This window comes from Mastigoproctus giganteus, chromosome 2 (assembly GCF_048544385.1).
Source record: "Mastigoproctus giganteus isolate SK-2022 chromosome 2, ASM4854438v1, whole genome shotgun sequence".
NCBI classification, from domain to species: domain Eukaryota; kingdom Metazoa; phylum Arthropoda; class Arachnida; order Uropygi; family Thelyphonidae; genus Mastigoproctus; species Mastigoproctus giganteus.
In genome coordinates this window covers 144,343,229-144,355,906 of record NC_143576.1, presented here as the reverse complement: position 1 = coordinate 144,355,906, position 12,678 = coordinate 144,343,229, and the positions used below count along the sequence as shown (strand labels likewise).

General features: G+C 36.8%; 1 protein-coding gene across 3 annotated transcripts in view; it reads left to right on the top strand.

Moving 5' to 3' along the window:
* The window catches only part of nst (phosphoglucomutase 3-like protein nst), a 305,088-nt gene that overhangs the window by 219,947 nt on the left and 72,463 nt on the right, over positions 1-12,678 (top strand). For all 3 annotated transcript variants that reach the window (XR_016546677.1, XM_090368701.1, XM_090368700.1), the window contains exon 10: positions 5,803-5,916. Coding sequence is in view for 2 of the 3 variants with exons in the window: in XM_090368701.1 (XP_090224827.1) it covers positions 5,803-5,916 (114 nt within the window). In the remaining variant the exon portion in view is untranslated. The remainder of the gene's footprint in view (positions 1-5,802; positions 5,917-12,678) is intronic.

The window sequence follows — 12,678 nt, the reverse complement described above, 5'->3', positions numbered from 1 at the left end:
ATCAGTGTATCTACACTGATATTATATAGGTAATGCTTCCATTCAGGAATTCTTGTTTCTTGCCACAACAGCTGAAGTTGGCAAGGTGTTTCAAGAGCAGCAACATTTCAAATGAACAGGATGAGAAAGATAGGGAAATAAGCCTGAATAACTTTAAAGGGTGTGTCAGTGTAGTAAACTATAGAAGAATACTTAACTGTGTCTACAGTAATGTCAGGAGTGGGTCTAATAAAATGGCTGAATTTGAACTCCTGATTAGGACAACTAATACTAGGATATAATAGAGCTAATAGAAACATGGTGTCACCCGGAAATGGGATAACGAGTTCCATTATGATATCTATAATGTATTTAGGGAAGATAGAAGCGATGGTGGTGTTGTGCTTCTTATCAAAAGTAGCCTGATCGCAAGGAGGGCTTTTAGTCCAAGGAGTCCAAAGTTACGTCTGCTAGCATATAATCAGTGTGGTGTGAGTTAGTTGGAAGAAAAGATATAATGAAAGTGGGAGTGGTCTACAGACCGGAAGATTGTGAAAAATATAAGAATTGTTATATGCAAATGACTGGGCAAGCAAGCCCATTCCATTTGCATGGAATGGTCCTTGAGGCTGCTGCAGACATTCTCTCAGTTATGCCAGACAAGCTGTGCTTGCTACCTGGGAGTCTAAAATGCTGATATTCTGGTGACACTTAAGTCAATTGGACTCAATTTGGGCGAATCCCGGGGGCTCACATCCGGTGAGTATGGGCTTGGCACACCCAGGGTCCTGAGTGTTGGATATCATCATTCTTCTCTTTCTTGGTGATTGCCTTCTACTTCTCTCTCTCTCTCTGGGTAATTCAGAATTTTTTTTTTTGCCTGGTACAGCATAAGCCTCAGGCTTCCTTGCACCATGTGGCTAATAATAATAAAAGTCCAGATGGTCTGTGACAGTCAAATCCTCTGCTTGCACCTTTACGATTGCTAACAGTCACGGTGGGACTGTTAGCAATCCTGTGTATAACCCCACATGCACACTGTGGGTGATCACCCAGGTATGAACCAACATAAGCAGTGGTCGAGGTGTGGTGTCCACACCACACAGAGAAATGCTGCCCCTCTGTGTTACCAGGCAATACTAGGTGGTAGATGACTCTCATCAACCAGTGCAACACCAACTTTGCTTATTGGAGGCTTGAAGTGGTGGAACCCATGTTTAGTCTCCAGAGCTAAGTTCTCGTTAACTCTTCCATCATGCAGTATGATTGATGTCTTTTGAGGTTATGATAAACACCATGGCGAGATCCAAACTTCCTTACATTTTGAGGGTACAGCTCTAAAACGGTGTTCGCAGGCCGGCTGCTAGTTAGTACACTGGACTGAACCTATTAGTAACTCTCTAGGAGGCTTCCGGATCAGCTAGTGTATAATCTTGTTGCCTCTACTCTGCCAGATAGTGACTGGAGGAAGTCCGAGCAGTGTATATGCGGAGGCATTGTCCAGCCACGTGATATCAAGGATCTGGGTATATTCTTACCACGTGTATGCCGTATCCAAAAATTTCATTATTCATACAGCATGTCCCCTCCCCCACTTTTTCTTACTATTGAATACACCATGAACTGTCAAACTAATAGAGCAAACGTATCTGTGAAAAGATCTAAACCTCCCAATCACTTGCTAGTTCATTTCACAAATATGCGTGGTCTCAGTTCTAATCTCAATGATGTCCATTTCCACTTACAGTCTGCCAAACACCATGTACTTTTTCTGAAGAATCACAGTTATCGGTTGATTCAAACACTGCTCATCTCAGTTGCCCAAATTATTTGCTGTATGGTTCCGTTTGCCTGAAAGGTGGTACTTGTGCATATGTCAGTTCCAATATTCTCTGTTAGAGACTTGGTAATTTGTAATCTCCTCGTTTCGATCTTTTCTGGCTTAAAATCTTTCTACCTCATTCTGTCAAATTCATCTGTTGTCTCTACCGTTCTCCTAACTCAACTAATCACTTGGAGCAGTTGCGTAGCTAAGTTTTTTGGGCCCCTTATTTTTATTAAAATAAATTTTAATTAGGTATAATATTAAAAAATGTTAAATCATTTTAATAACATAAATATGTATTTTATTTACAATTTCTTTAACGTGAAAATTAATATTACAATATGATATTACTTATTAAATACAATTTGACAAACATAAAAAATTATACTGTAACTAATAAATTTATGAAAAAAGCTAAAATGTTACTTTTCGTGCTTTAACATTTGCGAAATCATTGATCTTTTAAATCCACTTTACTTGCATATTTATGCTCAATAGCCAACACTGCAAGGTTGCACAGTCTACTCTGACCAATAGCATTTATTTTATAATCTTTTATTATTCGTAATTTACTAAATGATCTTTCGGCAGAGGCAGATGACACGGGCAGGGTAAAAAATAACATAAATAAAGTAAAAATTTCTGAAAAACACTTTCTAGGGCACTATATTTTCAAATTAACAAATAAAAAAAAATGTCTGATAGGTATGTCTGCTGAAAAATCTTGTTTAATAAGTGTGATTAAATTACAATATTGAATCGGCAGGTGGGGGAGAGAGTACAGATGAATATTTTTTTATGATATTTTCACACTCACTTAATATATCAGCATTTGACATTAATTATTTTTTTCGGTTCTTGTATTGCAAAATAATTTTTTACTAACTTCATGCTTTTGAAACTAATTTTAATTTGTATTATAATTTTGTCTAAAACTTAGTAAAAAACACTGATTTTAAAAAAAACTGATCTCTATTATCAAATCTGAAGCTAATTCATCTGTACTGTCTTTTAGTTTTACGTTGTTGTTTGTTTTCAAATTTCCTTGGCAATTTGCTCAGATTTGTATTTAATTTGTTCGTATGAATTTCGAATGTTTTGTAAATTTTTACTGACTCAATCCGTAGCGCTTCCGTAGCCAGGTGGGCAGGAGCAGCAGTGCGTAGCACATGCTTCTTGATTAGACCGGGGTTTGAGCCCGTGATCACCAAATACGGAGGATGTGGAAAGGTCAGGGAATGACCATCGCATATACCCGGAGCATTGCAATTATGAGGTGCCTCCATAGCCAGGTGGGCAGGAGCAGCAGTGCATCGCACACACTTCTTGATTAGACTGGGGTTCGAGCCCGTGCCCAACAAATACGGAGGATGCAGAAAGATCAGGGAATGATCACCGCATATCCCCAGAGCAATATGGCCTTAGTTGCTAATGCTCCTAAAATACCAAATAACAAACAAACAAACAACAACAACAACATTGCAATTACGTCTGCTCTTTCTAAAGTAATGGAGAAATCAATTTACCGCCAACTCTTAAACTATCTAGAAACCTTACGTCTGATTAATGATGACCAGTATGGATTCTGTCAGTGTCGATCCACTGGTGATATTCTGGCTTATGATATCCATTTACGGACAAATTTAATGGAAAAGTTCAGCGAAACACAAGCAGTTGCTCTTGACATCTCAAAGGCTTTCGATCGTGTTTGGCATAAAGGTCTTCTAAACAAGCTTCCATCTTATGGTTTGCCAACTGTTTTTTGTAATTGGCTATCCAGTTTTCTCTCTGACCACTCACTGAAAGTGAAAGTAGATGGCTCTCTGTGGCCGACCGGGCTAGCCGAGTGGGTAAAGTACCTGCCCAGCAACCCAAAGGTCGCGGGTTCGATTCCCGCCTCGGGCTTGGATCAAAGTACTGCAAAAACCTTGGGAGGTGCAATATGGCCACAGAAGCCGATGCGCCAACAACTACCAAATCAAAAAAAAAAAAAAAAAAAATGGCTCTCTGTCTTCTAACTTCTCCACTAATGCTGGTGTCTCAAGGTTCAGTTCTTTCCTCCACTCTTTTCCTCTTGTATATTAATGACTTTCTTCCATTGACTGGAAATCCTATCCATAGTTTTTCTGATGATAGCACATTGCATTCCAGTTTCCAGTTTGAGAAACCTTGCCCTGCTCAATCAGCTTCAACTTCTCAAATATCTGCTACCAATTCCTTAAATGCCGATCTCCAGGTAATTCTCCAGTGGGGCAAAGACAACTTAGTTGATTTCAATCCTTTTAAAACTCAGTCCTGTCTTATATCTCTCAAAAATGATTCTTCTGCTCCTATGCTTATCTTTGGTGACACTGCGATTTCTAGGCAAGAGGATATATCTCTTTTGGGGATTACCCTGACTTCTAATCTCTCTCTCTCTCTCTCTCTCTCTCTCTCTCTCTCTCTCTCTCTCTCTCTCTCTCTCTTGGCACAAGCATATTGCAATATTGCTTCCTCTGCATCTAGATAACTTGGTTTTCTCTTTCGCTCTCTGCATTACTTTCCTTTCAAACAGCTGTTCACTCTGTACAAATCACAAATCCACCCTACCATGGAACATTGTTCCCACATTTGGGGCAGTTCTCTCAAAACCTCTCTTAGGTTTCTAGATTCCATTCAGAAGAGGGCAGTTTGTTTAATTAATGACTCATCTCTAACAGAGTCTCTCCACTCTGTCTCATAGTCGTACTCCTTCTGATGCATGCCTTTTCTTCAAATATTTCCATGGGCACTGTTCTTCTGAATTAGCTTCTATAATTCCCACTCTCTCTTTCAAAACAGTCCAAGCCTGTGTCGCCACCAGCCAACATCCATTTACTGTCCATCTTCAAACTCACAACCAACCTTTCATCTTCCTCGTTTATTCATTCAGCTGCCGTTTTCTGGATCCCTTCCTTCATACATATTTACTGAAAATTACGGTCTAAAGAAGTTCAAGTCTAATGTCGATCAATATCTTCTTTCATCTTCTCAACCTCCAACCCATGCATGGTACTAAGTACTATAGGTTCTAATACCTCTCGTGTTTGGGGTTTTCATAAAAAAAAAAAAAAAAAAAAAAAACATTAATATCTTTATATGGGTGGCTTCAATCAGCCCCAGGTTGATTGGAATAAATGGGAGGAATAAATTAATAAATAAAATTTTATAAATTAGATGATTATTATTTGTACCAGCATGTTAGAGATAATACAAGGGGTGAGAATATTCTATGTCATTACTCATGAATTAGATGATATCACAGGGCTTAAAATACAAGAACCATTGTATTGTAGTGATCACGCAGTCGTCAGTTAGAAGATGAAGAAGGTTGCTGCAGTAATTGTAGGTAAAAGCAGGGGTTATAATTTCAGAAGAGAGGAAATTTGACAGTTTATTCATCTGTTAATTGGGTGGATTGCAGAATGAGCACAAATACATTTGAATTATGGAATACCTTTAAAGCAAAAATCACAGAAGCCATGAACAGAATGTTAAAATCCCCCATTATAAGATATTCTGATTTACTGGTCCATTCTATTTCTCTCTATAGCTGTTTGATCATGCACACATATAACCATGTGTGCATGATCCACAAAAATATTTGGGAAAGATTAGAAGTAATATTTAGAGGCATCTGACTTTAATAGGTTAAGACTTTATGTATGAAATGTGACCATAGAGCTGATTTTATTGTGTAGTTATGATTGGTATGCTACTTGTGGAGACTTATTCTGAGTTGTTTTATTCCATATTAGCAGTATGCATGCTAGAATTGATTAGTCCACTGCTATTTACTGGATTGGAAAGTGGTATGGGTTTTTTTTATTTGTATTCAAAATGAGTTCACTTTTTTAGAATATTAATATGTTGAAATGAATAAAAAATGCTTGTTACCCTATGCCTTGAATTTTATTTTCAAGCTACCTACTCACATTCTCAGTAAAAGTGTTTTAGTTTAATATGACTTTTATTTATAGATAGCAAAATATTTGAAGGATCTTGTACAAGAATGTGGCTTAGATGTAAACCTCTGTATTGTTCAGACAGCATATGCTAATGGAAGCTCAACAGATTATATAACTAATAAGTTGGTAAGATTCAGCTAATTAATTTTATTTTTCTGTCATTAAGTTGATAACATGATATAATTTTACATATATTTTAATAATGTTTGAAATAGTTGAAAACTGAATCTTTCATAATAAAAAGGTAAATCAAACATCAGAGGCAGCAAAAATCATATTCCTCTACATGATGCTTGAAATATAAAAATAAATTAGAATGAGGAATAAAAAATAAAAACAATGCCAGCAGCATGGAAAGACAAGAAGAGCAAAAATAGTCAAAATTAAATATAACGATCAAACCAACAGGGAGGGAAGAAAAGGGTAACAAGAGTAAAAATATTGCAGCAGAAACTCTCCAAGATAATTTAGAACATCTAAATGCAAAGATAATAAAATAATAATCAATTAAATTATGAATGCCAATTAAATAGACATTTAATGGCACCCCCCTCTAATGGGCACCAAGTCCAAATTTATGTGAAATATCACCAACAGAGATGTAAACCAACTACAATAAAATAAAACAAAACTAAACCAAAAATAGACTGAACATTATGCCCCATCTCAACAGAGGACCACAAGGCCAATAATGATCAGGGAATCACTGCATTTCGATCGCTAGACAAATCGCTGCAAAGAGAGTTGATTGAAAGATCACTCCGCCACCCGATCCCCAGATCGAATTGCCAATGCCAGAGGACTTGAATAGCGGCGGTCCTGATGCAGCGAAAATTAAAAATAGGACAGATACAAGCGCTCCAATGCCTTGTGGTCCTCTGTTGAGATGGGGTGTAATGATCAGTCTATTTTTGGTTTATTTTTGTTTTATTTTATTGTAGTTGGTTTACATCTCTGTTGGTGATATTTCACATAAATTTGGACTTGGTGCCCATCAGAGGGGGTGCTGTTAAATTTCTATTTAATTGGCATTCAAAATTTAATTGATTATTATTTTATTATCTTTGCATTTAGATGTTCTAAATTGGAGAGTTTCTGCGGCAATATTTTTACTCTTATTACCCTTCTCTTCCCTCCCTGTTTGTTTGATCGTTATGTTTAATTTTGGCTATTTTCACTCTTCTGTCTTGCCATGCTGCTGGCATTATTTTTATTTTTTAATCCTCATTCTAATTTATATATAGGATGATTCACTACCAGTGCGACAAATTTGCAGGAGGTGTAGGGGGCACAAAGACGAATCGGAATCACATAGCATTGCAGGGTCCGAAATGCCTTCGTCATGCGGTAGAGGATGTTGAATGGGAGGTCGCATGAACAGCGATCCCACTGGAAGTCAGCATTTGCGAACCGTTTCTGTTGAAGAAACCAAGTAGCAAAAGTCCTCCAGAGTGGATAATCCGCAGGCTCCAATGATTGGACACGTTGCAGATGGTATGAACTCATTTGGTTTGTTAACAGTATCCTCCATACAGTGGATTGGGAAATACCCAATTGTTGGCCTATCGCTCGAATACTCATACTCGGATTGCCTTCTGCAAAACGTAGGACATTCTCCTCATTGTCTGGCGTCCTCGTCGTTCCCTCTCGATTCATGGTACCTCTCGTGAAACAACCAGTCTCACGTAACCTTCTGTGCAAACGTGCGAAAATCGTATGATGAGGAGCATGCCTGTGCGGGATATGTTCCTGGTACAAGTGCAAAGCAGCGTGCCCGTTACAGTCTGCATACGCGAGGTGCATGTCGGCCAGTTCAGCGTTTTAATACTCGTCCATCCTACTGCCTCGGGAACCAGTTCGCATACTGGTTCGACCAAAGAACTCGGCACACACAAGTGAGATAGAGTAATGAATTTCTGAAAATTTGTTTGTTTTTTATATGATTGAATATTTCTTGGAAGGGGAAACATAGAATTCCAGCTATCAGTACTATTGCAAAAGCAAGTAGATCGAGTTTATTACCCATTTATAATTGATTACACTAACAGAAAAGACCAATACACCGGAAACTGCTAATTGTTTTATGATAGTGACCTCCAGAAATGTGCTTTGGAAAAATATCATGAAGGCGATAACAACTAGCGAGTCAATAGCAGGGATTCACAAAAAGGAATGGAAACTTCGAAAATTACATCTAACATAATAGCAGGGTTTCCCCAACTCAAAAATACCATGTTATGCAAGATTTCTCGCAATTCTCAAACCGTGTTAGAGCAAAACCTTATTATATAAGTACCATGTTGTGTGAGGATTGCCTCAATTCTCAAACCATGTTAGAGTGAAACTGTGTTGTAGAAGTACTGTGTTATACAGGAGTGCCTGTATATATATTATACTTAACCATGAACGAGTTAAATAAACTTTTCAATAGTAATAATATTATTGCTACTATTAAAAAAACACCATTCAAGTTTTTCTTAATGGTGAACAAATTGGGTAGTGTGCATCTATTATTATTAATTATTACCACTTATAAGTGTTAATGAGAGAAGTTTACTTGTTTTTTACTTGTTGTATTAATATATTCAATATCTGCAGTTAAATTTGTAACACTGATTTTTGAAAACTCTTCCAAATGTTTGCCTGTTAATCTTGAGTAATTTTTATTTTTTATTTTATAGCCCCTGGCTTAGTGCCGTGAATAAAGATCAAATCAAACCTTACAATAAAGATCAAATTTATTTTCATCTTTGAGATATCTGCAGGCTTATCTGTCATAGTAGGGGAACTGCTGGTGTAGACCATAATCTGATTGCATAAATTTAGGCAGTGCATTTATGGACATAATGACACGAGTGTAAAAGGCATAGCTTAGCTTGCTCATTGTTCAGACATCAACATAAATTGCAGACTACAGTTGTCTTATTCAAATCAGCATTAGGATACAGATGGGATACATTAGGATGCTGGCATGAGCTGACAACCTTATTCTTTAATCCTTTCCTGAGTACACACACACACACATAATAAAATAAAAATAATAGGATGTATTGATAAAACTGAACGTCTAAAAAAGAGCAAAAAAGTTATTAATTTATTTAATCGGATTATGGATCCAGGACACTACTAGTTATAGCAGAAATACCACAACCATAATGAAATATAGACAAATGTATTTGATCAGTGTATTGAGTAGGGTTGCTAACCTGTCAAATGTAATTACAATGGAATAAATTGAGAATGCCTGCGAGGTAAAAGCAGATTACCTGCTGAAATTAAATGAAATTAAGATTAACTTAAAAATAATAAAAATGGTACCTAATTCTGTAGGTCCTAGGACTTTAATTATGTCATCAGAGGGTCAACAGCCAAAACCGTAGGAGCCACAGCAATAAGCTTTGGCTCCTACGGTTTTGGCTGCCAATCCCTCTTCAGACCGGAGATGAAATTAGCTAATTTCACCATCTCCGGTCTGATCGTACAGTAAGTTGTCAAAAAAACCTGACTTTATTCTTTAATCTTAAGTTTACTTTGTTTAAATTTAGCCATTTTATTGACTTAATTGTTATATTAAATTATTTTCTATAAGTAGCTTATAGTCCTGGTCAAGCTCCTTGGTTTATTTTGAATTTAGAAAGCAATTTTGAAAGTTAATACTTAAGTGTCCGTAGCTTTACCGATCGTAACTTGCTGCCATTGTTATACGATACGTATATCCCGAACTAGATAGCATAAGGTTTAACGTAAAACTAGATAGCAAAACAAATAGCACTGAATTAAAAATCTGTTAGCTCAGTATAGTATAGTATTATCAATTAATCTGTAAAATTTATTAATCTTATTAAATTTCATTGTCAATTAAAGCGTACGTAAACATAATCATGACGCAGACTAGAGCAGCAAACCAATGCTCGCAGATAAGCCAGAGTGCTGTGGCTTGGGGGAGAACTGAAGGGGGCGATTCTCAAACGCATCGCAGTCTAAAAAAATACGCAAAATGCGAAATGTTTGCGGACCTGTCTAGAACAGGACATGATCTAGCCAAGGAGGATGTCTTTGTGTGTGCTAGGTGCAGAGACTGTGAAGAAATTAGGTGCCAACTCAGCGTTCTGATGGGCGTCTATGAGAGCTTGAGGTGTAGGGTAAATGCCCTTGAAGAAATTAATGAGGGGCCCATCAAGCTCTCAGCTGCCCAGTTCAATGACTGAGCTCACTCCTGTGCATCAGGCAAAACAGAGGCAATCTCCAAGGAAGAATGCACTGGTGACACAGGAACTAGTTATTGTTGGTGACTCTATTGTCAGAAAGATGGGGAATATATTATGCAAAAATGATGGATGGAACAGGACCAGGGTATATCTGCCAGGGGGCAAAGGTTGATGACATTGTAGAGCAGATATCATCTTTTAAGGGCACAAAAGGAAAGTGATGTTGTTGTACACATTAGCACTAATGACCTTAACAGTAAGAGAAGTACAGATTTCCTTAACAAGTATAGGACAATGTGGGAAAAAAAGTCGCAAGCTAGGGTTGAATCTGAAAGTGTCTGCAGTTCTGTCCAGACACGATAGGAGGGAGTATATGATGAGAGTTGTGTCAATCAATTCGGCCCTGAAGAGATTGTGCAAGACTTATGGGGTAGAATTTTTTTTCAGAATGGTCTGTGCTTGCTAACAGGAGAGACTGCTTCTACAGGGATGGAATACACTTAAATAGAAAGGGTGCAAGAATATTTGCTGATGCTATTGAGGCAGTGTTAGGTGGGTCAGAAAACTGCTAGATTGAGGGGATTCACAGACTAAAAGATTAACAGTAGCCGCAGGCAGAGGCTAAAGAGATTCTTCCACTGCTTCTATTGCAACAAGCAACAGCCTAAAGAGCAAGTTGCTGGGGAATTCAAGAGTTGCTGGGAGTCATCATGAAACAAGTAAATACATGGGCTGTGTTAGGGTTACTCAGAGTAAGAACAGGTGCATGTATATATCTTGCATGTACACCAATGCTAGAAGTATAGTAAATAAATTTGAATCTGAAGTGCTGATCAAGGAATCAAAGGCAGATATTGTTGGGATATCGGAGGCGTGGTGTCATACAGATATAAGCAGTGCAGAATTGGAATTTTGGGGACTACAATGTATACAGAAAGGGTAGGAAGGGAGGAGAGGTTATGCTGTTAGTTAAGAAACACATATAATATAATGAAGTGCATCCAATTGATGTTGGTGGACAATGCAGTGTCGAGTCTGGTGTGAAATAAGCACTGGGAAAGAAAAAATCAGAGTAGGTTTGTGTGTTATAGGCCTAATAAATCTGATGAGTACAATGAACAATTGTGCAGAGAAATAGAGTGGGCCAGTAAATTAGAATGTCTTGTAATGGGGATTTTAACTTTTCAGATATTTAACTTTCCAGACTGGAACTTGTGAGTTGGTCACTCGCATGCTAGCAAGACTTTTGTGGATTTATTGGAGGATTATTTTCTACAGCAGCATGTTCTAGGGGCAAGCAGAGGGGGTAACACTATTGATTTGATTATCAGCCGTGATGATGCATGCATTAGGAATTTGCAAATAAAGGAACCACCAGGTGACAGTGATCATAGTCTACTGATATGGGATTTACTTAAAGATGTAACTACCATGAAGGGTAAAGGGAAAGGTTTTTGTTTTCGTAAAGGTGACTGCAGTGTCTTGGGCAGTTTCTGAATTCTATACAGTTTATTACTAAACTAGTAATATTTAAATAAATAAAAATTAAGTATTAATTAAAAAATTTAAGAAAATTAACCTAAAAATAGAAGAAATTAGGAAAATAAATAATAATAATTTTTAAGAAAATGAATCTGAAAATATAAACTAAAATAGCAAAACTGGTATAGGTATAGACAGAAACGAGTAAGTATGAGGCATTACGTCGAAAAGGGCTGTCAATCCACTCAAAGCCCCCGATAAAGTAGGGGGATGACGGCCACGTGGTGTAATGCAATACGTTATATTATTATATAAATTTGTACAGTCTTTAAGATTTAGTATTATTATATAAATTTATTCAGAAATTAAGATTTAATAATTATCTTGCTACAGATAAAATGTTTTCATTAGGAAAATGTTATGAAAAATCATTATCATTCAGCATTATACTTTTTATCTTAACTCAAAATGTATAGGCCATATGGAATGAAGATAACCAAACTAGGATAACTTGATTACAAATTTGTATGAACACTAATACTTATATGAAAAACACCAATAATCGGTAACAATCTACAATTAAACGAATATATACTGGCACGTATAATGTACAATTGGCCTATGGCGAAAATACAATGGCATTAACGCAGCACAGAAGAACACGCAAATCTAAAAGAATACATGCATCTAAACGTAATAACCACATAATATATATATATATATATATACAGTCAAGCTTGGTTAAAATGAGTGTGGATATAATGAGAGAACTGCTATAGTCAGCAAGTGCTATCCAAGATAAGTTCACCAGCATTTATGTACAAGAATTTAATTTAGGTAATAGGTATGACTCGTGGATGTATCGAGAAAACTTGGTCTACTCATTTCCAAAGTATAGACTGTTTAATTACAGTGGTCTTTCTACAGTATATTCCCTCAATTTTGACCATTAAATGTTATAAAACAACAGGCCTTATCTCAGAGTAATTATTGTAAATATTCAATTTCTGCGTTACTTCCCTTCTTTTAGAGATGCAAAAAAAAAGTATGTCAATGAAACACTAATTGTATGCAAGAAACACAGGAAAGTAAATATTTGTCCCCAATAGGGAGGAACCATCCACCATGCTTAACGTATATATCTTAAACTGATAGCGTAAGGTATAAAGTAAAACTAGATAGCGTAATAGGAAGCACT